Source organism: Zalophus californianus, chromosome 16 (genome assembly GCF_009762305.2).
Source record: "Zalophus californianus isolate mZalCal1 chromosome 16, mZalCal1.pri.v2, whole genome shotgun sequence".
NCBI classification, from domain to species: Eukaryota; Metazoa; Chordata; class Mammalia; order Carnivora; family Otariidae; genus Zalophus; species Zalophus californianus.
This window is the reverse complement of record NC_045610.1, coordinates 62,471,916-62,498,223: the sequence shown is the minus strand read 5'-3', so window position 1 is coordinate 62,498,223 and position 26,308 is coordinate 62,471,916. Positions and strand designations below refer to the sequence as shown.

Here is a 26,308-nt window from a genome sequence, read left to right as displayed (position 1 = left end):
AAAGGCAGAGCTGTGAGCCCACAGCCTGAGGGGCGTGTGTCCCTGACCGTGTGTGCAGCGCATACACTCCCCTGCCCCTGGGGGCACCACCACTGCCCAGCACGTGGCGTCTGTCGCGCCAGGAGGTCGTTAGCTCACGCTCCTGACAGACACCTCTGCCACGAGGACAACAGCTGCTGGGTGCTCGGGTCCCGCCATGGTGGACGTTTGATTCTGTCGATGTTGGGCAAACCCGGGGCCCAGTTTCTGGGTCTGACTTGGTTCATGATGTGGAAATACAGACCGGCGACTGAGAACAGAGGCTGTGTGCTCTGAGCTGGCAGGACAGGCATCAGCTGGTCCCATGAGGATGGCAGAAGCTTGAGGGCGTGGGAAAGGGGGCTCCGGTGGCCCAGTGCCGTTCTCATGGTTGGTCAGGGGAACATGTCTGGTCCCCTCTGGTGGGTCCCCGGTTGCGGGAGGGGTGAGTCAGGGAAGCCGGCAGTTGTCGACAGTGTCCTGGCTCTTTCGGACCGCTGGCTAAAGGGTTACTGCGTGGCTTCCTGAACTGGCCGCTGCGGGCTGTGGGCAGGGTGTCGTGTTTGTGGGCGTTCTGGCACCTTGAGTCTCCCAGGCCTGGGAACCCCAGTGCTCAACCCGGCCGAGAGCAAACGCCATCAGCCGTGAGCAACCACGGGTGACGTGGAGCCAGCTCCCCTTTGCCTGTCTCAGGACCCAAACAACAAGGCCACTGATACTGTGTCATCAGGGACTTGTTCCAGATGCAGGGGTGACGGTGCTGGCAGGAACCCTGTGGTAAGGGCTCGAACGAACAAGGCAAGGGTCCCGAGTGGGCTCCAGTAACCCAGAGCGGCCTCATGGTGGGGCTCGCGGGAGTCAGAATGAGAAGCCAGGTCTGCGTTCCAAGTAAAAGTGCAGGAGGAGCTGCTCCGAGGCAGGAGGACCCGGCATCCTGCTTCAGCACTCAGCGTCCCTTACAAGCACCTTTGTTTTTATACTGAATACTTCCTGCCACTCTTGTCCGTTTTTCAGATCCTGCTTGCTTTAAACACTGTTCATCCTGTGTACCTGCTGCTTGCTCCTGTTTGCTCAGCATACCCCCCCTGCACTGGAGCTGCTCAGCCGGGACCATTTCCCACCCACACTTCATTCACCAGCAGTGTCTCCCAGTAGGGCTGAACCCGCCCCCAAAAATCTAGCAACATCTGGCGGTAGTTTTGTTGTGCGAGTGTGGAAGGGGCTTTGCTACCGGCATCTGGGATGTTGCTGAAGACTAGTTCAGCCCAGCGGCGCCTAAGCGGTACCATCGGTTGAACGTCCCGACTTTTGGCTTCAGCTCAGGTCATGATCTCTGGATGGTGAAATCGAGCCCCACATCAGGCTCCGTGCTCAGCATGGAGTCTACTTGAGATTCTCTCTCCCTCTGCCCCTCCCCCTCCCCCTCCAAAAAATCCCGGAATTATTCAGCCCCAGGTGCCAGCAGTGCTAAGGCTAAAAACCTAGCTATGCATCCGAGGCCTGTGTCATCTGACGTGACTCTTTCTTCGGTGATGGCTTTCCCACGTTCGCGGTTCTGCCACGGGGACCGTTCCTTTCCCTCGCACAGCGGGAGGCCCCTGCGGTTAGGGGCTGGGCAGCGCTGCAGCCGCGCGTGTGGGGTGTGCTCCTACCCCTGCGAGGGGTCTGTGGGCTCCATCATCTGGGAACGAGCCCCGTGACTCTCTGTACACACCAAATTCTTTCTGCGGTCTCTTCTATTTTTCCGGATAATTTCTTCAGCTGTGTCTAGTTGGTTGTTTAAATCCATTCAGGGAGCTTTTCCCCCCCAATCTCAATACTTTCTAGCACTTTCTAAAACAAATTTGTGGCTGATATTACCAACATCTCAGTCTTTTGGTGTCTGCTTCCATTAAGTCTTGCTAGTGATTCCGTTTGTGTATTTTGTGACCTTTCTGGAGCGTGGGTTTGGGTTCTTTCCATTCTGTGCAGAGAGATGAGCCTGCACACTTCCAGAGAGGTTTCTGCCTCTTCTGCCCACTCCCTGGGAGCACCACTGGTTGGGGCGGCAGTTTGAGCACATTTTCTGGGTTAGTTTTGAGAACTGCACAGGTTCCTCCAGGCGGACCTCCAGGAGACTCCCTCTCCCACCCAGCTCCAGGGGAGACGGTGACGGGGTGCTGTCCCCTCATTTTCATCCGTGCTACTGCTGAGGGCGCAGCCACCCGGGGTCCCAGCTCCACGTGGGCCTTCTGTCCTACCCCCACACTGCCACTGAAATGAGACTTCCCTACGTGTCTCAGGCTCAACAGACACGGATGCTCAGGACCCAGTGCCTGCTCACGGGGAGGTTCGGTTTTGTGTCTGGCATGTGGCTGTGTGCACGTGGCCCCTCCCAGCTCCCCGTGCACATTCTGTTCCAGGCACCCTGGCTTCTTGCTCTTCCTCAAACTCACCAAGCTCTTTCCTTTCTGGAGCCACAAGGTGCTTTTCTCTGTCTGGTGCCCACCTACTGCACGGCTCCTCCACGGCAGCCCCACACGCTGCCCACTGCATGCTGCTCCCGGGCACTGGTTGTGCTAACAGGTCTGCTTCTGGCTACACTCTAAGCTGTGAATGTGTGGGGCTCCTCTCTCCTAGATCTACCACCTGGGCCTGGGGGCCCTCCGGAAACTGCAGCTGCAACCTGGTCAGAGCGAGAGTGACCAACAGGAGCTGACGTGGCTGAGGGCGAGCAGAGGCGCGGGGCCGTGTGCAGCCAGCGGGTCAGGTGGTTTCGCTCGGGCTGCAATCTGGCCAGTGGTGGCAAGGGAGAGCTGTGCAGTGTTGGGTCTGTGGTGAGCTCGCCCAGCTCCAGGTCTCCAAAAGGGCTTCTCTTTGGAGTCTTGTGGATTTTTAGTATTTATTTATTTTTAAGATTTTCTTTATTTGACAGAGTGAGAGAGGGAACACAAGCAGGGGGAGTGGGAGAGGGAGAAGCAGGCTTCCCGCTGAGCAGGGAGCCCAACGCGGGGCTCGATCCCAGGACCCTGGGATCACGACCTGAGCCGAAGGCGGATGCCCAACAACTGAGCCACCTAAGCACACCTGAATCTTGTGGATTTTTTAAAAGACACTAAAAACAGTTCATTGTATTGCTTCTCAGAAGCGGCTTGCTTGGCTTTCTGTAGCTGAGGTCCAGACACTGCTCTGCGGGTACCATCCCCCCCTCAGTCCTCTGGGACCCTGGTGTGTGACCCCCACCAGCCGAGGGATCTCTGACTAGTCTTCCATCTAAAATGGAGAGCTCCCTACTTATTTTTGAGAGGCAAGCATGTTTTAAGGTTTGAATAAAATACAAGTTAATCCACAAAGTTAACACCAGACTTTCTTTTTCAGGGGGGTCTGAGAGGTGTAGCCCACGGAAGGTAAACGCTCCCACAAGTCAGCAGCTTAGCCCAGGCAAGAAAACCACTCCCTGTGAAGGAAGCAGCAACCAGGGTCTGCCAGGACCCATCGGCTCCCTCGGCCCCCACTGCCACACACACCCGCGGGGGCAGCTCATTCTCCAGCCCAGACACTGTCCGTCCTCGGTTCATGGCCCCGACCACAGCACAGCCACCACCTTCGCCTCAGATGTGGGTGGCAGCACCCGTTATGCCACGTCCGGGCTGGCATGAGACAGCATACAAGGCCGTGTGAGCCCTGAGGTGGTGAACCTTCGTGCACATCAGCCTCACTGGCCTTTAGGTTAGGTCTGCTCTGGGCAATTAGAAAGAGACACTTTTTCAGGAACAAAGGAATCAAATGGGGAACTTCCCCACATGGCACCAGAGAACCCGGTATCCTAGAAGTACACTTTGGTGGGTTGTCCGCCCATGGCAGATGCTGGTGTAGCCACACACCTACCTCTCTGTCAGGTTCCTAACTAGCTACCACAAGCCTCTCCTGTGGGGTTACAGCCCATCTCAGGCAGGATTCTTTGGTTACACAAAACTGCGAGCGGTTGGTAACCACATGCAATGCCCACGTGCACTGGGCATGACAACGGAGAAGGGGACAGGAGAGGAGGAACTTGGCACCTGGGCCTGGCCACCCGGGGCCACCCCCTGCACCCCCCCCCATCAGTGTCAGACACAGAGACACAGAACTGCTTAGGACATGATTTTATAGATGGGGGTTCCCAGGGACATGAAGACAAAAGCACCAACACCCCAGGACACGTGTGAGGAACAGCCACTGCTGTGGTGACGATCTCCAGGTCCCTCAGCGCCGTGTCCAGGTGTCTCGTGCTGACCATCATCGGGCTCCTCCCCTCTGCTGGGTGGGCAGGGGGCCTCAGCGGGTGCCAGGCTGTGGGGGACACAGCACAAGGTCAGTACCGCCCCCCCCCCCCGAGCCCCGTGGCCGACACGACCTGGGTAGCAGTGGGGAGGTCCCCGGTACTCTGCCCCCCGTTTTCATCTACCTGTGTGTCAGATTTTCCTGATAAAAGCATAAACGGCACATTTAGTTGGAAAGCCAATGTTGTGCTTGGCCTGCCGTCCCCACCCCTCACGGTGCCAACGGGGGGCCTGAGAGAAGACAGGCACCACGTGGCACCAGAGGGAGCAGGAAAACCATCCCAGAAATAACAGCGTGATTCCAGGTGCCCAGAGGATGAAAGACTGAAAAGCTGACAGGACACAGGAAAGAGGCTGCTCGGAAGGCTGGCAGGGGGTCACGTGCTGGGACGGCGGCTGGCGCCACCCCCCCTTCACACCGCCGGGCTCCCACAGTCCTCACTGGCAGACCGGCAGGAAAACTGTGAGATCAGACGAGAATCAAAGATGGCAGCCGTAAACCCAACTGAATCGTAATCACGTTACATAGAAGGACACAAAATACTCCAACGAGTTGAGATAATTGAAGTAGATTAAAAACAGATAAGACCTAATTATCATTTATAAGCGATCTGCTTAAATGTAAGAAAACACAAAGGAAAACGTGTCAACGACAACCAAAAATCCAGTGTGGCCGCATTACCATCAGACAAAGCAGACCTGAGGGCACAGAGCATTCTTACAGGCAGAGTATTTCCAAGTGACTGTAAGGTCACTTGCAATGTACCGCAATGCCGAGACGTCAGAACGAGGAGCGGGCAGGCAGGTTTGGAAAGCCTGAGGGCATTCGGGCAACAGCTGCATGTTCACAGCCTCATCCGTGGAACCCCCCCAACGCTGTACTGGACAAACGCAGACTTTGCCTGGAGCAGAGGCTGCTGGAGCTCACCACAGAGCGGAAGGCACGCCTAAGTGCCGACTCGACAAGCTGCCGGAGGCCGTGTGAGCTAGCAGGAGGGCAAGACTCTGGGGGTGCCATCTTGGGGGGAGCCCGCAGGTTCACCTGGTCATAAACCTGGAAAGCCCCCTGCACTCTGGCAGGTGACTGCTGTGAGTCGCACCCGGGCGTCTCCAGCCCGAGGGTCTCCTCTCCAGGGGACAGACCGGAGCCCATGGTACCTGCAGGGGGACGGCGGGGAGCCCACCAAAGCTGAGGTTTGCTCAGATGACTGCAAACTGCCCCACATCCTGCCACCTCTCCTGCAGGACTCCAGGGTCACAGCCATGGGTCCGCTCTCACAGAGCACCTAGACACCAATCCTCGGAGGGGGACAGTGCAGGGACGCAACGTGCTGGGGAAGTTCAAAGCTCTAGAGGCTGCTGCGGTACCAAACACACAGGGGCCCCTGCCGGACAGACAGACCTTCACAGACCTGAGCCCCACTTGCCTCAGTTCCTGTTACCGGCACAACGTGTCTGGCTTTCAAGAAAAACTTACAAAACGTGCTAAGAGGCAAGAAAAAGCAGTTGGGGAAGATGGTACCAAGATCAAAACCAGACTTAGACGTGCAGAGTTGGAATGACCAGATGGGGTTTAAAACAACTATCGTTAATGTGCCAGGAGCTCTGCCACCAAGGACAGACGGGCAGTGAAAGCACAAGTGGAAAGTCTAAGAAAGAATCAAAGGAAATGCCAGAAATCAGACACACAGTAACAGAAATGAAGACTAGACGTCGTCAGAGAGAGAATCCATCAACCTGAAGATTGGTCGACAGAAACTTCCCAAGTTGAAATGCCAAGAGAGAAAAGAATGGAAAAACAAATAGAATTCCAGGAGCTGTGGGACAGCTACAGAACAGTGTGGCATCCCTTCTCCAAAATCCATAAAGCACAAAGCGCTTCTGTGTGCTCAAGGCTGCAAGCCTCAGCATCACAGACATCTGTCCTTGCCAGGTGGACCCACAGGCTCCGAGCCACCCTCAGCCGAATGCCCGGCTGGTTCCATGGTGCAAATTGATGAGACTGTTCTGCAGGGGTTTCTGAAACCCTAAGAGCCAAGAGTCAAGATGGTCTTAGAAAAATAGAACTGGAGACGGACTCACGTGAGCACGACAACATCCCACAAGACCCTCCTGTGTCTGGCTTACAGACAGAGGTCATGGAGGACAGAGGACCCAAGAGGTGTCTCCTCTCTCTCCTCTCTCCAAGAGGAGAGCCCCACGTGTGGCCCAACTTTAGCCACGGTGACACTGGCCAGAATGGAGCTGCATGGACTGCGCACGGAAGACACATCTGCTGGCCTTTCCCCAGCACCACATGCAAACGCCAGTCCAGAGTGGCCTCAAATCTAAATGTAGGAGACGAAACAATAAAGCTTTAAGACACACCGAGGAGACACAACCTTAGAATCGGTAAAGACCTTAAACAGGCCCATGAAACAATAGGGAAGAAAGGGTTAAGTTGGAACCTATGAAACCTAGGGATGAGAAAGCTGCCCCCAGAGGGGGAGATCCTGCAGATGCAAGTCTAGAGCCCATATGCATCAGACAGCCCAGAAAAAGCACAGAAGGGGACGCACACGCCAACAATCACAACAACGCACAGCACATGCAACGCAAGCACGTTCTGGAACCTGCCCGCCAGCACCTGAGGCAGCAACCCTCCAGCCCAGCAGCAGCACGTGCCGCCAGCAGCCAGCCCAGGAGGCTCCACCCTTGAGCCAGGTGCTCGTCCCTCGTGTGCACAAAGCTGGACAAGGCTCACTTCTGCATGGATGTTCTTGCTCGGTAAAAGCTCAGAAGCAGTGAGGGTCCAACCCAGGTCCAGGGGAATACGGCCAGCGAGGCAGGATCAGGAGCACCGTGGGGCCGAGGAACCGCCTCTGAGCCCAGCATTCACGGAACATGCGGGTGTGCCCTACACTTGAGCTCCAGTGGAGCCCACAGCCTGAGTCCACCCTGATCCCCTGCAAGCACACACGCAAGAGCCTACAATCTCCCAACAGCCACGCAGAACCTGGAAGGACAGCTTGGGGCCCTGCGAGCTCAGAAAACTGCATCTACTGTGCACACACCAACACCATGGAAAAGACTGACACCTCACTGGGCAGCCCCAGAGACTCTGGGGGTGACAAAGTCCCCAGGCAGGACAAGTGTCGGGGGGGGGTGGTGATGGTGGAAACCAGACAGCAGCACCGAGGACCTCATGTGAGAGGAGCGAGCTCGGTCACTGCCAACTCCGCTGAGGGCTGGCAGCACAGGACGGCCACCTGCCAGGCAGAGGGCCTGTCCTGGATGTCGTGCCCACAGGACACACCTGACACGTGCCTGGTGGGGACAAGGCAGGCAGGAGCCTATGAGGAGGAGCTGGCAAAGCACACGAGGGGCCGGCAGGGTGGGGAAACACACCAGCCGGTCAGTACAACCCAGAACGTTCCAGACTCGAGCTCAGAATGGTGGCTCGCGTGGGAAGGGCCCCCGCGTCTCACAGGGCCAAGGGCCATGCGGTTACCTTGGGGACCAGCTGAGGTCTGGGCACACCAAGGAGGTCACACAGGCGGTTCCGCTGGACTCTCACGAGCGGGAGCTCTGCGTCCCTGGGGAAGAGAGGGCAAGAGCAGCTTTAGCAGCGGGGACGGTTGGTTTGCAGTTAAGCCTGTCACGAGCCATAAACTCTCAGGCAACTGTGCGCTGGGTGCACAGAACCCCAGCATCTTAGTTTTCGGGGAGGGGGGGGACCAGGGAAAACGGCACCAGGCAAACCCTCGCTCGGGTGTGGGTGATGCACAGCCCTTGCTCCTGGCACCCTTATGGGGAAACTATGGAGGAGAGCCCCCAAGAGGGGGCGCCCCACAGGGAGGCGTGGTCCCAGACAGGTGGCCCCCAGACTTCCAGAAATGCCGAGACTCAAGAAAGGTGGGGTAGGTGGGTTTTTAAAGTTTTACTTGACCCCCTGAAAGCTGTTTATCACTTTCATAAAAATAAAGATGAAATTATCTTTTTCTTTTAGAATAAAAAAATAATTATTGTAAAATCCTTTGGAATTTCCCTCAACAGAAAGCTCCTGGGTTGTGGGGAAAGAGCCCTGTGTGCCCCACGTGGGGAGGAAGGAGCAACGGGGTGCTTCAGCACCAGACCCCCCTTCCAGGCTGTTTTAGAATCACATCTGCAAGGTGCCTGTGCGTTCGTGAAGTTGACCACATGGCCGCGCGCTCCGCAGGAAGAACCACAACTCTCTCCACAGACGCCGAAGAGAGCGGGCCCTGGGGAATGGGGTCGGGTCAGCAGCCCAGTGCTCAAAGAGCGAGGGCACCCATGTTTTCTATTCTGGAGCTTTCATGAGCAGCTCCCGCAAAGACGTTCACTGAACTCCCTCATCCCCGAGATAAATGTCTCCCTGAGAACCTTGAGGAAGCCCTGGAACCAAAGGCCCTTTTCTGTCCACACCCCAGCCAGGGAGCTGGGCCCTGAGGCTCTGTGCACAGCTCAGCCCTCTTAGGAACATCACAATCTCGAGGGAAACGCACACAAACACATTATGCGTGTCCTCACCTGCTGATGTGAGCGCAGGGACCCTAACAGAGCCCAGTCCACCATCGGCACAAAGGCCCCTTAACACTGGTGCCTCCAGGGGCCACCACCTGACCTCTCCAAGATGGGTGGGGAGGGGAGGGGAGGGGTCGCCTTGTAGGGGTGCACCCGCAGCTGAGCGTGTGCCTGGACTGTAGCTGGTATCCCCCATATGTCTATTGGGACTCGTTACCCAGTGCGCCCCCAGGCTGTACCCTCCTGCTCTCAGACATGCTGCCCGTGTGCCCTCCTCCATTAGCCCTGGCCCCCATTCCTCACACGTCTTCAACCCTGCCGTCCCAACGCATCAGGTCTGAAAGCCAGCAGACACTACAGGACACTGCACCGGAAACAAGTCTGGGGCCCAGCTCTGCCTTGAGGGACCCAGGAGAAGCCAATGGCCCTGGGTGCCCCAGGAAAGAACTGGATGTTGGGGACAGGGGGCACCTGTTCCACCCTTCCTGATGTTCCACCACGGCCTCCCGCCAGGGCCACCATGTAAGCGCATCCCCACAGACGGTAAATAGCGTCCTGTACCACTCCCTTCTTGGCACTCCTGACGCTGCCATTCAGGGGCAGGGGAGTCATTCCTGAAGTGACCCCATCAGCACCAAGAGCCTGTGACGTTACTAGTCAACGAAAGGAGCCCAATGAGAAACAAACCAGTGGTCAGAACCACCCACCTTTGCACTTTGAACATCTTCCCACCTGAACAGGAGGCGCCCCCTCCCCGCCCTGTGTCCAGGGGGCCTGCCCAGCCCCTTGGGTATCAGCGGGGACCTGTGGGCAGACACAAGGTCACCACCTCTTCAGAGCAGAGGCGTCGAGGGCCAGGACCCTTGCTTTCCCTGTCGCTTCAGAGGGTTTGTGGGGGAGGCCTCGGGGACAGGAAGGGAGGTCTGGACATCCCCAAGCACTGAGATGCCGCCCCTAACCCGGCAGGAAGACGGGAAGGGGCCTCGCACTCACCAGGCCGTGGTGCCCAGCACAGTCATGACCTCATCAAGGACGTCCTCACCCATGATGTCACCGTAGGTGAGCAGCATCTCGTACACCTGGCTAGCCGTGGTCTTCCGGATCTGGGCAGGATGGAGCACGTCAGCAGGCGGGAAAGGCCCATGAGAACCCAGAGTGATGGGACCCTGACCAGGGAGCCGACCCTGGGTCCCAGTGGAACCTGAGACCTGCGTGGGCACCATGCAGGCTGTTAAAAGTAAGGAGGTGACCTGGGATCCTGGCTCAGGAAACCCTGGCCACAGCTGCACAGGCGACCCCGCAGGCTGCTGCCCCCAGGGCAGCCTCATCAGGGAGAAGCCAGGCCACCTTGCTCTGACTAAAATGCTTCATGGAAAACCTGCCCCTCATCAGGGAAACTGTCTCACCTGCTTTCCTACCTATCCGCCCACCGGCAACTCCGCTCATGGGGCGGGATGGTCTCAGAACCCCCGGGGCCCACCCCAGGGTTACTCAGCAGGCTGGGCAGCCTGAGAACCTGCATTTCTGCTGGGGGGTTGCTGCAGCCGGGTCCAGGCCGGACCCCACTTTGAGAGCCAATGTGTTAGGTATAAATGTCACTTATACCTTTTAGGAAAATCACACATTTAGATTATTTGAAGTGTTTTTTTAGCCAGTGGAAAATGGAATTTGCAGGACAGCTGACCTGGGCAGGTGGTGTGTGAGTGAGGGTGTGAGGGTCCCCTCGCACAGGGCCCCCTCGCACACCCTGCAGAGGCCAGGGCCGCAGCGCCACCACGGAAGGGCCCTGGAGTGGTGGCGCAAACACTCACCACAGGGAACGGGTGGCAGAGCAGAAGGCACAGCTGCAGGAGCACCTTCCTCCTCACGTTGCCCGGGAACTGCACCATCCCACAGAACCTGCAACAACACCGACCTCCAGCTTCGGTGGGAGAACCAGGTCCACTTCTGTGAAAACCTGCCGCATGTGAGGACGCTCCCCAAAACGAGGCACAGCCCCTCCCGGGAGGCCGTCAGGACTGACCCCAGCGACAGACACAGGCTGTTCTCCACAGATGTCAGAGCACCAACTCCAGACACACTGAGACAAAGATGAAGTCCGAGTCTCTGCCTCCCGACCACCCTTCCTTTTACCATCACAGCGGGGAACTCGGAACTTACACCGCAACGCTAGACCGCAGTTTCTGCACGTCCTTGGACTTCTTGATTTCCTCCTTACAAAGCGCAAGCAGCTTCACACTGAAGGGGTGGCTAAAAGGGAAGCACACGAAGCCAGAGATGAGCTTTCAGCGAGCAGGTGCTGCCCGGACATGCTGTGGCATCCGGTGACGGCGCTGCCACCAGATGATCAGAGGGCCTTGTCCCCCAGGGGTACCACACAGCCACATTAACTGGCTCCTTTGCCAGTGCCTGTCCCCGGCATGCACCTCCCCACCCTCACCAACCAGAGGGGCACCCAGATAACCCGTCCCCGGTAAGTCCAGCAAGTGCAGGCTCAGCCTGGGATCAAAGGAAGGGATGACCAGCTTGTAACCAGGCCCAGCTCCTGGGTCCAAGGAGAACCCAGGAGCGGCTGGAGCATGGACACACGTCCCCCTCCACTCTGCACAGCTGAGGATGACGTGGGGCCAGGCCAGCAAGGCTCCCAATGACACAGACACGGTCCTCCTCTCCAAGCCACTGCTAGGGGCTCCACTGCCCCCGCTCCCTCTTCCTTGTCCTCAGGGAAAGTGGCCCTTGGTCTCTCTCCACCTGCTGGCGCCCCCGCCCACCTCCTCCAGACCCCTGTCACCCAGGGCTGTGGGTATGCACCTCCAGCCCCCTCCCCTCTGCAGCTGTCTCCCCACAGCTCACTGACATGCTTGTTGGGAACCGAGTGACCAACACGTCCTCCACCTACGTGACCACGTGGCTCACACCACTGATGACCTACTGTGATGTGCTCTTCCAGCTCGGCCTACTTCCCAGTGGCTCTGCTCCCCGTCCTCCTAACAACAGGACACCCCACAGCTCCAGTGGGGCCTTGGTCTACACCCGCTCCCTCGCTGACCTCATACAGATTCATACGCGCCCCCCCCCACCCCCACCCTCTGAGGACTTTCCACTGGGTGCCAGCCTTGAAGATCCATCTCCTCTGGAATCTAATGAACATCTCAGACCAAACATTTATGCTACGGACTGAACGTTTGTGTCCCCAAAATTTGCATGTTGAAGCCCTGTTCCTCAACATGAAGATATTACCAGTAGGGCCACAGAGGCAATTGGGTCATGAGACTGAGTCCCCACGAGGGCATGAGTGTCGTCAAGAGAAGAGACACGTGAGGTGAATGTCTGTCCGGTGCAAACCAGGGCCTGAATCGCTGGCACCTGGCCCCAGACCTCCTGCCTTCAGAACCGTGCGGACTAATTTCTGCTGTGGGAGCTGCTCTGCTCTGCTCTGTGGTATTTCTTGCAGAACCTGAGCTGAACAGTATCTGGCCCACGCCTGCCACACTGGCTCTCCTGTCCAAGAGACAACCCCGCCCTCCTGGCTGCAGTCTGTTCCCCTACACCCACGTCTGGGCCCCTAGTGGGTCTGCTGGCTTACAGCTACCTGCACTGAGAGCCCACGCGCCCAGAGTCTCCGCTGCCACTCCTCCCTGCCTGGACCCCAAGGCCCTTCTCCATGCAGCAGGTGGAATGTCACCGCCTCCACTCCCAGAGGTGAGGCTAGCACCAGGGGTGCCTCCGAACAAGGGTGTCCCGACTACCAGAGGACCCGAGCATGCTGTCCCTAGCCTCCAGCCACAACAAGACCCAAAGCTTGGTCCTGACAAAGGTATGCACCTGACAGACCTGGAAGGCTGCCCCCAGGGGGGAGAGAGCACCTCTTGCAGGCAGTCCAGAGACCCCCAAGCAGATGTGGGTCCGAGAGTTTCCAGATTGCTACCACCTGCCCACAGTGCCTGGAAAGGGCAAACAAAGGTCCTACCGTCCAGCTCATCTGCGGCCTCAGGTCACCTGCACACGCAATTTCTCAAATGCAGCATCCAGACAACGAATATGGAGACAAATGAGAAAGCCCACCACGTGGGCTGTAGGAACCAGACACCCCCACAAGGACAGAGACCAGAAGCGCACAGGAAGACCTAGCACTGTATCCAGGAGGGCAAAAGGCTGTCAGACTGCAAGACAAACCAAAGGAAAAGCTGCATCTTACAAAAAACAAAAATAAGACCACCACCTGTGAATTTGGCAGTGGATCAGAAACATGCCAGGAGGGAGTTGGGAGGTGGGGGACAGGTCAGAGGTGCTGAAGCACAGGGAGAAACGTGGGAGGCAGCATGGCCTCGGGGGGCCGTGGTCTGGGGGGGAGAGGGCAAGGGGGGGCCAAGAATTTTCTAGAACAAATGAAAACAAAGCCACATCTTCAAGTTTAACAAATTCCTGGTAGAACAGAGGAGTATATAATCAAAACTAGACCCATTCAAGTGGTAGAAATGTTGAGATTTCTCAAAGAAAAAATCTTCAAAGGAGGCAGGAGAAAACCCAGACCGCCTGAGACTCCAGACTTACGGGCACCATCTCAAAAGCAGCAGGAGTCAGGAAAAGAAGATGTTTAGGTCCCGAATTAGAATGTCTGCCTAGAATTCTACAGCCTCGGAATGTAACTCGCAAATAAAATCAGAAAACATCTACTGCCAGTGGACATCACTAGAGGAACTTCAAAAGGATGTTCTTTAGACAGAAAAGCATGACCCCAGATTCAGGGCAGGGCCCCGGGGGGGTGGGGTACAGAGTGGGAGACAATTAACGTGGGAAAACACCAGTCGGGGCCCACCTGGCACAGCTCTTCCCAAGTCCCTGAAACGTGCCCAGAAGGAAGCTCCAGCAACCCCCACCAGGGCATAAGATGCCCAGCCCAGGGGCAAAGCCTTCAAGGTCCGGGATCCAGGGAAAGTCCTCAGGCCCCTAACAAGATAAACCAGACACGGTGAGCCCACACACCAGAGCTCACTGGCCAGGAGCAGACTCAGGGCTGCCATGTGTCCGTGTCCCTGCACACACCCACCCTCTGTGCCCACACCCGGCCAGCCCCCACAGCCCCACTCGGTCCTCCTGTGACAGTCGAGATGCTCTGCACTGCCCGTCTCCACCCTGGTCCACTGCCCATGACCGCCCTGACTGCCGGGCCCCCTCTGGTTGGCGGCGGGCCGGGGGGGGGGGGGGGCGGGTTACCTCACCTGCTTGGGTTTTTTCCCACCTGAGTGGCAGGGGCCACAGCAGGAGCCTGGCCGGAGGCACAGCCCCAACCTCACTAGGGGCAGCCAAAGCCTCTTGCTGACACGGACCAGACCTGAACGTGCTGGAAATCACCTTCTAGATTCTCACCTCTGCTTCTCCTCGCTCTGTCTCTACAAGGCGAGCTGTGAGGCTTGCCCGGCAGAGGGGCACCAAGCGGGGCACACTTACTCCTGCTCTGCGGTGAAGAGGTCGAAGCACCCATTGGCCAGCATCTGGTCCAGCGTCTTCAGCAGCGGCACAGACACCCTGAGGGGGAAGGCAAATGCTGAGGCCCCAGGCGTCAACCCCGGAACCACTAAGATGCGGGCCCCCCCAGAGGCAACACCGTCCCAATCCAAATCCGGACAAGACACTGTGTAGAAAACGACAACCCTATTGTATAGTCCACATGGAAACACTAAGGATCCAAAAAAGCCAAACAGCTAAGGGACGCGAGAGTGAGCCGCACCACTTAATTTCAGCTGCAAAGCCCAAGGGAGCACAGACCAAGGAGCAGAGAAACCCAGAAATGAGCTTACATATCCAAAACTGATGAAAAAGTGGAAAAGCAACACTGTGGAAGGGACAGATTTCAACACACTGGACACCCATACGCAGAAACAACACACACATACGATCTGTCACTCGTGTCACACCGAAAATAACCCAAAACGGACCTTAGGTCTAAGTATAAAACCTAACACTACAGATATTCTAGAAAACGTCAAGGGAAACCCGTGGTGACCTCCAGTCAGGCCAAGATTCTTCGCTCTGACACAACACACACACCTGTAAAAACCAAGAGGAGGAGCCGGAGCACGTGCACATGGACGCGCCCGCTCAGAGTCCGCCAAGGGCGTGGAGGGCAGGTCACCACCTGGAAGGGGGTGTCTGCAGGCCACTGTCTGACAAAGGGCTTGCGCAGCTCACGCGAGAAATCTCAAAACTCAGGAGGGGAAACCATGACTACCCAACTAAAAAACAGGCGGGAGGTCTGAACAGACCCTCATTGGGGAGGAAATCCACGCCAGGCAGGAGGGAAGCCCCGAAGCCACGACGACAGGCCACAGTGGTCAGAACACACAGACCGCGCCTGGACCCTCAAGACGCCCCAGAAGGGTATAAAACAGTGTGACCGTTTTTGCAAAACAGTGTGGCAGGTTTTTAGAAGTTGAACATCCACCTGCCATGCAACCCAGCTAGCCTGCTCCTCAGCACCAACCCAGGAGCAAAGTGGGGACATGTCCACACAGTCATGTCTGCGAATGTCCCCTGCAGCTTTCTTTTTAACTCCGGCCACAAACAACCCTGGCGACTATCAACAGAGGAACCAAGTGTGGTCTGACCGCACAATGGAAGCCAGACACACCGCAGATTCCACTGAAATACACTCATAGGAAATGCCCACTGAACCCCAGTGACAGAAAGCAGATCAGCGAGAGTGGTTGCCTAGTGCTGGGCGCGGGAAGGGGTGACTGGTGACAGTTACAGGGATGTCAACAGAGTCAAAGTCTACCGAACTGCACCCTTTACTCACACTCAGTGCTATCCAGGAAAAGAGAAAAGACCATTGGTGGAGCTCCCATTTGCTTCCCACAGACAGGACAGGCCAACAAGGGCCTGCATCCACGCTATTGTGACCGGGGCCCGGCTACCCAGGACAGTTGAGAACCAAGTCCAAGAACAACCCTCTCAGAGGACTTTGGGAAACACCTCCAATTCCAAGGTCAGGGCCCAAGGGCTGTACACACTGCCTTCAATGGAAAAGCAGTTACCAAAAACAATACAGCAAAGATGCTCAGAAAACAAGTCCTACTTCTTGCTGCGACATTCTAACCCTGCAGAGATCTCGACACACAAGTGGGTGTGTCCACGCACAGACCAAGGAGACGTCACCTCGGGGAAGAGCCACGTGTACCCTCCCAGGCTCAGAGCCTCGGTCATCTTTTAAAGTCCTAATTTGGCTGGCCCACGGTGCAGGCTGGTGGCAGCTCCACGACGGTGATGTGGCTGGTAGGGCGCCGTGAGCCGTGGGCACTCCCTGGCCTGGCTGCAGTCAGGTCCCCACCTGGGCTACCTCACCGCCCCCTCACAAATCCCGGTGAGTACAAGTGAGACCACGGGGGTCTGAAAACCGTGACGAAGGCGACACCCCTTACCTGTCATTCAGAAGGTTGTCCTCAAAGACCTGCAGGAGGGTCCCCCCGAAGCCCTCCAGGGCCTGCGGGTCATTGTGAATCCCCTTCATGTACTCAAAGAGGCTCTGCGTCGAGTACCTAACCTGCAACACAGAGATGCACTCTTAACGGCAACAAGACCACCACCCCCTCGCCACCTGCCCCAGAGTGCACCGCGATGGTTCCACTCCAACATCCACGATGGAGCTCAGGAGACAGACCAACACAACGTGGGGATCTTGGCAACGTCCCGCCGGATGGGGCACGAGCACAGAGACATGGAAGGAGCACTGACCCGGAAATGCTGCTCTTGGGGCAGCAGTGCAGACCGAACACCGCAACGACCCCTAAGTTGACCTCAGTGGAGGCTGCAGTCTCCCCGAGAAGCAAGTCAGGGGATCAGATGCTCTGACACCTTCCATTCCAAACTCAACCTGTAGCCCCCAAGGCACTGCTGGGCTCAGAGACCCTCCCCATAGACCCCAACGGAGGAGCAGAAGGAATCGACGCAGTGACCGGAGAAGTGACCGCACGGACGCAGACATAGCTGGCGGTGGGGGCAGCAGGACTCCAGCAGCTGGGGGGGCACCGAAGAAACCCACTGCCACAGCTGCCTGCAGGGCCCCAGACCAGAGTCGCCGGCCTCCGTGCCACAGACCCAGGATGGGGAGTGACCAGGAATGAGTCCACAAGAGGACGGGAGCCAACGCAGACGCCTCCCAGCTGAGAGCACAGGCAGGAGAATCACAAGGCACGGCCCACAGGAGAGCACCGTAGGCTAATTCCTGGGGAAAACGCGACGACAAAGATGAGCCTGCAGGGCGCCCGGGTGGTGCAGTCGGTTGAACGTCAGCCTCTTGATTTCGGCTCACGTCATGATCTCAGGGTCGTGAGATCGTCGGGCTCTGCACTCAGTGGGAAGTCTGCTTCAGATTCTCTTTCCCTCTGCCCCTCCCCCCCATGCGCTCTCTTAAAAACAAACAAAAAACACATAAAACAAAACCCAGATGAGCCTGCGATGAAAAGGCACAAGAAAGATTTCAAAACAAAGTGAACGTCTGGTAATAAAAAACAGAATTATGGAAACCAAAAAATTCAGCAGGGGGAGGGAATAAACAGCAGATTGTACAAAGCTGCAAAACAAAATAGTACCTGGAAAAGAAAACGGAAAACCAGGATGGACGGAGCACAGGCGGACACGTGGGGATCATAAGGGGTATGCGGGAGGAGGAGATCCTGAACGAGAATGAGGAGGGCAGAGAAGTTTCCAGAAGAGAACGCAGAACACAGATCCCAGCAGGTCACAGCCTGCAGCGTCAGAGGGGAGCTGCCGAGCACCAGGCGAGGGCTGAGGGGGGCGTCCCCACAGCCGAACCAGGAGCAGCGGCCCCACCAGACAGGGCTCTTGCTCTGGCGACATCGGCACCCAAGAGCACAGGCAGGTGAGTGAAAACGCATTCGCCGTCCCCACGAAAACCCACGTGACCACGCAGGGGAGCAGGACGCCCCCCAACGGCTCCAAAGCTGGGTGCACACGACACTGCTCCCGGGTCCAAGGGGAAAGGATGTGCGACCGCCACGCCAGCAGAAAGGACACGAGAAAACAGACCAGACTTATCCCGAAAATGACGGCACGAAGAGGAGGAAAGAGAAGCAAACGGCGAAGCAGCAGCGGGCAGGTGAGGTCCAAGGGCTGCCGAGCCCAGCGCTCACAGGAGAACCAGGCTGCCCCGTGCCGTGTGTGGCGGGACACCGTCCACACAGAAGCTCGCCACAATTTTCCTCGTAGTTGTGTGTGCTTCAGGTTCTAAATAGTCCTGCCACTGAGCTTCCCACTGGGAACGCCAGTCCACTCTCAGGAGAGGTTAACACTGTCCTTGGGGGTCCTGCCCTGGAAACCCAAGGCCAAGGGAAGGGGCGGACCCTTGACCCCACTTTGACCCCCAAAGCAGAGAAAAGACCAGCACAGCGAGGACCAAGCTGCCCTCCCAGCGTGTGCCTCTCAGCCTCTGGCTGCCACTGACAGCATCCTTCCCACTCAGACCTCCCACACCGCCCCAGCCCTGGGCCAGGTGCCACCCACCACCGTGGGCCTGGGAAGAGGCCTCCTCACCGTCGACTCGGTCAAGCCACCCACGGACACAGCCAGCCCCAGCAAGACGTGGTAGCGGTAGGTGGGCAGCCCCAGGAGCTGGGTGATGCGAGGGAAGGCCTGGGACGGCGCATTCCAGTTCACGGAGGCCACGTCGGATCTGCAGAGAATGAGCCAACAAGCTGGAGGGGGGCCCGCACCCGCTGGGGGTTGGGGACCCCGGCCTCCCGTACCTGGGGAAGAGCTTTTCCAGCTCTCCTCGGTGGGGCACGTGTGGGACAGGAGAGCCGTGAGAGTGCAGCAGAGCCATGAACACGCGGGCGGCGTGTGCGCGGATCCGGTCAATCTTCTCACTCGCCTGCTGGGCTACACAACACATGACCTGCTGACAGCTACAAAACAAGAGCAAGGCCGTTAGCCCAGCTTGAACCCAGGGCACCAGCCAGAGCGGCCCCAAGATCATGGCACCCACTCCAGCCTCAGGGGGTACGGGACGCAGCCACAGTGAACCTGAGCCCTCGGAGGCCTGAGCACCAGGTCTTGGGTGGAAGCAGTGCAGACAGATGGGGTGGGCTGGGAGATGGGGGGGAAGGGGACACAGGAAGGAGCTGAAGGCAGGAGGGAGGGAAGGGAGGCCCCGGCAGCAAGAGCAGCCTGGACACAGAGACCCCAGCCTCGCCCCCAGTGCTGGTGTCCTCCCACAGACCGGGCCAGACCCCCGCACAGGAGGCACTCACACGCTGGCCTCGATCAGCTCTGGCTGCTCCCTCCCTAGCAGGAGTGTCAGGTCCATCAGACTGGTCATGGCGGCCTCACGGACCCTGCAGGGACAAGGAGGTGATGAAGAGCCCCAGGTGCCATGTGAACCGCCAGCCACACTCAGGAGGCTCAGACACCTTCAACCAGGGCGAGCTCCAGAGACTGACCATCACTTCAGTAGGAAAGGCCCACCAAATGCAGTACTCGCAGCTAGCAAGAGCACTTTCTCCTGCGCTCTGTCAGCAAGGACGCATGTCTGACACCCGAAGGCAGGTGCCAGGTCCCAAGTGCACACAAACAGCACTGAGGTGGCCACAAAACCTCCAAATGCAGTGCAGCCTGGTCTACAAAGCTTTCTCCTGGCAGAGAAACTGAGGAACAGATGCATACAGATCAGCTCACGTCTGCCACTGCCACCACCCTTCCAGATCAGGACGTCACTCTCCGCTCCAACAGACTCACTCCACATTCGCTCACACTGAAGAAAATGAAGCTTCCACAACGTGAAAACCTGAGCCCACACCATGACTGGCCAAACCAGGGTGAAAGCAGCACTTCAGACTGGGGACACAGCTGGGCAGCAGGGACCACAGACCCACCCCGCACCACCAAGGCCAGCAGGTCCTGCAGGCCAGCCATCAGCCCTGCCACCGACAGACAGACGGAGGCCCCGGCCCACAGGAGCCCGGCCGGTGAAGCACTGAGCACAGGTGTGGGGGTGCTGGAGGCACGAGACAGACACGGGCCGGGGTTCACGGGAGCGGGGCAGGCTGTCCCCAGGGCATGGCTGCCAACCAGATGCCGTTCAGGCCCTGAGACATATGCCTGCCCATCTGCAGGCGCCAGGCTGGGCAGGGTGTGGGAGACGGGAGGACGGGGGGCCCTGTGGACCCCCAGTGTCTGTGGGTACAGCACTCACAGGAGAGGTGGGGGAAGAGTACGCACAGAGGACAAACCCAAGCCTGCACACACACCCTCGGGGCCTCCCCAGCTCCTTACAGGTGGCACACGGTCCAACCCCACACAGAGGGCATCAGGCGGCCCGCACCCACACCACAGGCCTGACCTTTGTGCTCCCTGCAAGCGTGTGCACACCCAAAGCCTCCGCGATTCTGAGTGTACACTTTCTGGGTTTAGTTAGCGCTACAAGGAATGGTTTTAAAAAAAAAAAAATGGCGCCTGGGGGGCTCAGTCGTTAAGCGGCTGCCTTCGGCTCGGGTCATGATCCCAGGGTCCTGGGATCGAGCCCCGCATCGGGCTCCCTGCTCGGCAGGAAGCCTGCTTCTCCCTCTCCCCCTCCCCCTGCTTGTGTTCCCTCTCTCGCTGGGTCTCTCTCTGTCAAATAAATAAATAAAATCTTTAAAAAAATAAAAATAAAAACAAATAAAACTAAAAAAAAAAATAAAAGACCAACTATTAAAATACTAAGAGAGAACAGAGGCAGACACAGGGTTGCCACAGATCCCAGAACAAACAGGCAGAGTCTTTAAACAACATGCTGACAGAGAACAGGTGGAAAAATAAATAACTGGAGACTTTCTAAGGAGAGCGAGAATCTTCTGAAAAGGACCAAACGTCGCTGGGCTCCCACACCCGCACTGCACAGGCCTTTGGGAGGGACACTGGCACCAGCACCCGAGCTTCCTCCTCACAGGGTTCAGTGTCTGTGCTGCTGCAGGACCCAGGAAAACCCACCGTCCTTCCGGCTGGAACTGTAAGGAGTTGGGACAAGCAGGGCCCCCGAGAGCACAGGGAGCGCCTTGCAGGGGTGTGCCCCAGAGGGGGACCCCACGCCCACACAGGAGGGCTGCCCACCAGACAGAACATGGGTGGCCACCCACATCAGATGAGGTGGAGACCGCAGCTCTGTATTCAAAGCAAGCACACTGGCCACTGGAAAGCCATCAGCACCCTCCGGAGGAGTGAGGGAACCCATCCCCACAGCAAACCTCCCGGAGCCAGGATCCGCTCCAAAACCACATGCCCCACAAAGAACCAGGAAGAACGACCCGCTCTCCAGGGCACACAACTGAGCCCGGGGTGAGGTCTGACCAACATCACCGACTGACACAGACCCCGATCAGTGCAGCTCCCCCAGCCCGCGTCCTACAGGGATAGGGAAGCGCAGGGGTCGGGGCTGTGCTGTTGTAGGGCCACCAGGCAGCTGTCAGGGTGGACTCCCCAAGGACACAGGGGCGCCCCAAGCTCCCACCGAGGAGCCCTGCCTGCATCTACAAGGGCATGCCAAGGCCATCAGGGCCCCACGCGGCCGTGTCCCCAACACCACCTGGGACTGAGCAGAAGGGAAGGAAAGCAAACCAGTAAGGTGAGGGAACATCCTGATGGAGGAAAAGGCAGGGAAGGTTGGCAGACACAGAAAGTGGGGAAAAGCCCCAGACGGGAACTGTAATGGAACGATAACAAAATTAGAGCTCTCTCAGGCGACCTTGATGGCACAGGTAACACAGGGAAGAGCCAGTGAACTTCAATGTAAATTAGAATTTACACAACTGAAGAAGAGAAAAAAAAAAAACTGAAAAAGAAATGAGTAGAGCCCCAGGGCTTACGGGCAGGAATGGGGCCCACGGCGGGACGAGGTGTCCAGGATGAGGTGGGGCAGGGGAGATTTAAATAAAGTGGCCAAAAACTTGCCACATATGGAAAAAACGTGCATTTCTTTTTTCTCTTTCAAGGCTTCACATAAAGCTCAACTTCTGTTTCCACTGTAATAAGAGAACGATTCCGCCCAATGTCAGTGACACCTTACCCCACACAGCCTCTCGGCACAACGCCCATCACAGCATGTCCAGAACGAGAGACAGAAGTCCTAAGGGTAGCTCTCAGCTCCTCCAATGAAAGGGTAACTTGGTTTGCTATTTACAGTAAACTGAAATCTTGGAAAGATGACAGATGCCAACGTGAGAACAAAGAAATGACACACAAAGCAAACCTCGCACCATGGGCACAGCCTCCTCTCGGCTTGGGCTACAACAAGTTTTCTGGGGGCGTCCTTATGAGAACAGTCAAGCCAAGGTTTCTCCCAAGCCTGAGATGTGGGTACCTGGTTTCCCATCAGAAGGGGCCACGGTTCACTGTGCAACTGAATCCCCAGAGAAGTACCCATCTCCTCCTCCAAAGTGGTCTGACCCCCTTCTTGCCCTAAATTGCCACATCAGGGCCTTTGTTTGCTTGAATTTTCTCAGAAGAACTGGAAAGCCAACCATGGGGGCTGGCATGAGGGAGTGGCAAGTGTCTGTGCTTTAGAATTTAGTATTTTTCAGAGAAGAGTGGAACACAACCATGAGCTAGGCCCAAGGATGCTCTGCTGTCCTGAGAACACAAGCCCGGGGGGACGGCGCACCTCAAGGACCGTGAGCAAGAGACCACCTGCCACCTTACCATGCGCCCACGTCCCCACGGCTGTCGGTGGTGTAGTCGTGCAGACAGCCCAGGAGGGTGCAGTAAATCTGGGAGACGTTCTCTTCACACACAACCTCGTCTGGGGCCCCTCCTGCTCTCACGCCAACTGTCTGGCAAACCCTGAAATTATTAAAAATGCGTGAAATATGGCAAGTGTCTGTGAACCCCATCTTTCCCACCATCTTGGCCTGACAGGACACGCTGAACCAGGCCAACAACCTCAGAGGTGGAGTCAGAGTTCCTTCCATGCTGACATACACTGAATGACACTTTTCCCCAAAATCACATTTCCTAGTGTCTGCAGCTTAAAAGGTGTGCAGGAGGCCACCTGTGCTGGCCCCTCCCACCTCCGTCCTGGCAGAAAGGGGTGGTGCCACCGTACAGCAGAAGAGGGACACGGGTGGGGGACAAAGAAAGGAAAGCGTGTCCTGTTGTGCGTGCTGTGTGTGGCCAGCACCACATGGCACTTCCAGACTTGAGCTAAGGTTCATGCCCCAGTTCTTGAGGTGGGTTGCTATTCCCAAAACAAAGAAGTCTAATATTCACTATAGCGACAATGAATAAAGTGTCAATGAGCCTCTGAGTTGGAAATATTCTTTGACAACCCTCTGAAAAGAGAAGAAACGAGAAAATAAAAAAGTTACACTGCTGCTTCAAAGTAGATTCATGTGAGACTGGGCTCTGGCCCACACCGACAGAGACCACCTCAGTGTTTGGTCGCTGGCCCCCAGGAGAGCAAGGACTGGGGAACAGCCCGGAGGAGACCCACCTTGAGATCGCCTTCAAAGCATCCCGCCTGGACTCGGCAAAGCTCACATCCTCAGGACGAATGACAGTCACGGCTCCCAGGCCTGCCAGCACCTGAAAGGCAGTAATGCGTCCTCAACAGAGCGTGCACCTGGCAGGCCACACGCCCTGCTGCAGCCCGGAGGACACGTGGAGGGGGCACCTGCTGCCCCCGGTCACCTCTGTGGGGCATCCAAACGCCAACTGCCCCCTTACGGTCCTGTGGCCCACAGCTGGAAATTGTGACAAATGATCAGCCGACTCCTGAGATCTCGATCCACTACTTCTTAAAGGGCCATTCGGTCCTGAGAGTCATATGTTCCAAAAGGCTAAGCTGCAGAGCTGAGTTTTAGGCAGTCTGTCCAGTGCCTCTGACCCCGAGACGACGTGCGCAGGAGGGGAACACAGCATGGCTGTCTCAAGGCAGGAGCATGTTTCCACAGAGGCAGCAAGAGCTTCCCTCTGTCAGACGAGAACTCAGCCCCTCCAAGTCCCCCCATCACACGACAGTGTCCACCCAGCACCCTCAAGAGCACCCCGTTCCCTTCCTCATGGCCACACACCTGGACGGGCATAAATTCGTGGTCTGACCCTCCCAAACCCTCCCCCACTGGGCTCACACGCAACGCCCAGACCCAACAGGCCATTTCTTCAGGATGCGGGGCGCCTCACCTGCTGCAGCCTGCCTTTCAGGAGGAAGCGCGGGAGGGCACCCAGGGCCAGCGAGAAGCCACAGCGAGCCATCTCCTCTGGGCTCTGCAGGTCAGCGAGATACTGCCGTATCAGCTCATCTGAAAGGCAACGACAAAAGGGCGGCTGCCTCCCTTCCCGCACAACATGCTCTCCTTATGACATCTCGGAAATGCGTGAGTAGGCAGCGAGAGAGAGGGAGGAAGCATGCCAGCTTCTGAAGCAGATGTATCTTAGAAATGGCTCTGATCAAAACATTTTAAGAATTTTTATTAGGTGGGTTTGAGGTTTTCATAGGCAATTTTAATACATGATTTCACTCTTAGGAGAATAAATGCAGGAGGGGTTAAGAATGCATGATGTGGTCCTAGTCACCAGGAACACAAAGGCACACGGTGGACGGGATGCCCTCCCAGGGTGAGCACGAAGGGGCAGAAGCTGCCAGTCGGGCTGAGAGCACACTGCGCACAGAGAGATGCTCCCCGAGACGGGAAGGCCATGGTCAGGGATGAAACAGGGACGGGAACAGAGGGTGCAGGGCAGACTCAAGAGACAGTCAGGGCGGGAAGGGCAGTGGGGCTGCCAGGCTGTCCTCAACCAACGCAGCTCGGGAGGGGCCAGGAGCCTGCACACCCCGACCTGTCCAACCACCGTGACCAATTCTTGTCCTCACTGCTTAGATGTCAACAAGGCACAACCGTGGCAACATGTGCACGGAAACCTCAAGGGCCTACGCAAGGACAGCGAAGGAACACCGAAACACCTGTGCACCCCTGATGTGGCCACTGGTTGGGGTCTCCACACACTGACGGGGACTCCGGAACACTGCTCACTCTTCCCGCGTGCACAGCGACGCCATACTCTCTTCTCAGGCAGAAAGTGAAACGTGACCTTATCATCCCAGTTTTTAAAAACAGACTAAATGCAAATGTAACACTGCCTATGGTCAAGGGAAAAACTTCATAAATTTGGAAAGTCTGTCAGAAGATCACGTTACAGAATATTTTATTTTAAAAAAAAATCACACGATTTTTACCATTTAAAATAATTTAAAAGCATTTCATATGCTTCTGAAGTGACTGTCAGGCAAGAGAACGCTACAGGGCACCACGGTGGGTGGACATGAAGCTTCTCCATGCAGACCTGTCAAGGGTCAGATGAACCACACGAGGGGGTTCTGGAAAACCCAACTGAGGCAATGCTGTGCAGCAAGGCTTGTGTGAACAGGGAAAGGGCAAAGTGCACGCACATGCCAAGGACCTGCACCAGGAAACGGTGGCACGGTGCATATGGAAACCCTAAAACCACATCTGCCATAAAAAAGTCACCGAAGCAATCAGGGACAGGGAATCAGGATGTGCTAGGACAGCAGAGGCAGGCCCCCTCTGAGCCGACAGAACCCCGGCCATCGAGGACCAGAAAGAAGAGGAAGGAGCCAAGGAACAAACACCAAAGGAAACACAGGAACAAAAAATGGAACAGGAAACAGGAGGCTCCCTCGGAGGCCAGAGAAGGAAGGGGTTCCATCCACGTACAGTGGGAACCTCCAAAGCACAAAGTGGGGGAGTTTACTGGAAAACGTCATTCAGGCAGACGCTGCTGACATAAGCACGGGCTCTGCATGGTGAGCATTGTGCTTGTTCTCGCCCGTTCGGGGGAGTGCCAACACACCAGGGATGCACCTGTCTAGAGCCAAAGAGGGATGAACACCTGCGGCAGCTACAGGAACCTGGCAGATCCAAGAGCAGCAGGCCTCTGTGCCCCCTTCCCCCCGTCCCCGCCCAACGCCCAGCTCGGGCCCCTCCCTCCCACACCCTGTCCACTCACAGCAGGAGGCGGTGCGCCAAAACCCATACCCTGCACCCCCACTTCCTGCTGGAGGCCCCGCGGCCCACTCACCCTGCCTGGCAGGATCCGCCTCCCCGGTCTCCAGGGCGTAGTACTCACTGCAGAGAGCAGCCAGGGCCAAGACTGCCGCTCCCTGAAATAAAGCGGGACGTGAGTGCACCATGCAGCCTCCCGGGCGCCCAGCCGTCGGGTCGTTCTGCTGTCAGGCCAGTGATTAAATTTGAAACAAACAGAAACTGAATCATATACTCCTTTCCAGCACATCTGTTGATCATCGTCAGATATCTGTCAGATAACTTCAAAATTCTCTGCAACTAATAATCTGAATGGAAAATATGATTTCTTCCATTCGATGCAAAGTCTTCTAATAAAAGTTAATTATAAAATGGGGCATGTTTTTCTTTCCCAGCAGAATGGGCAAAGGGCAAAGT

At 56.9% G+C, this 26,308-nt stretch overlaps 2 protein-coding genes across 18 annotated transcripts in view; one reads left to right on the top strand and one right to left on the bottom strand.

Annotated features, from left to right (window-relative positions):
• B3GNTL1 (UDP-GlcNAc:betaGal beta-1,3-N-acetylglucosaminyltransferase like 1) overlaps window positions 1-22,523 on the top strand; it is a 111,899-nt gene extending 89,376 nt beyond the window's left edge. For 9 of the 16 annotated variants that reach the window (XM_027626136.2, XM_027626135.2, XM_027626133.2 and 6 more), the window contains one exon: window positions 1,033-3,985. The gene's annotated coding sequence lies outside the window, so the exon portion shown is untranslated. Of the gene's footprint in view, window positions 1-1,032; window positions 3,986-21,826 lie in introns of those variants that run through there. The other 7 variants (XR_003525316.2, XR_003525318.2, XR_003525317.2 and 4 more) reach the window with 7 other exon arrangements.
• The window catches only part of TBCD (tubulin folding cofactor D), a 161,039-nt gene continuing 138,858 nt past the window's right edge, over window positions 4,128-26,308 (bottom strand). Inside the window, exons 26-39 of one of the 2 annotated variants that reach the window (XM_027626122.1) lie at window positions 25,929-26,010; window positions 24,012-24,130; window positions 23,323-23,414; window positions 22,533-22,673; window positions 19,112-19,195; window positions 18,608-18,766; window positions 18,396-18,534; window positions 16,265-16,386; window positions 14,295-14,372; window positions 11,004-11,093; window positions 10,655-10,742; window positions 9,837-9,946; window positions 7,810-7,894; window positions 4,128-4,329 (exon numbers count right to left, since the gene is read on the bottom strand). In XM_027626122.1, the coding sequence (XP_027481923.1) occupies window positions 4,315-4,329; window positions 7,810-7,894; window positions 9,837-9,946; window positions 10,655-10,742; window positions 11,004-11,093; window positions 14,295-14,372; window positions 16,265-16,386; window positions 18,396-18,534; window positions 18,608-18,766; window positions 19,112-19,195; window positions 22,533-22,673; window positions 23,323-23,414; window positions 24,012-24,130; window positions 25,929-26,010 (1,404 nt within the window). In that variant the 3' untranslated portion in view covers window positions 4,128-4,314. The other variant, XM_027626121.2, reaches the window with a different exon arrangement.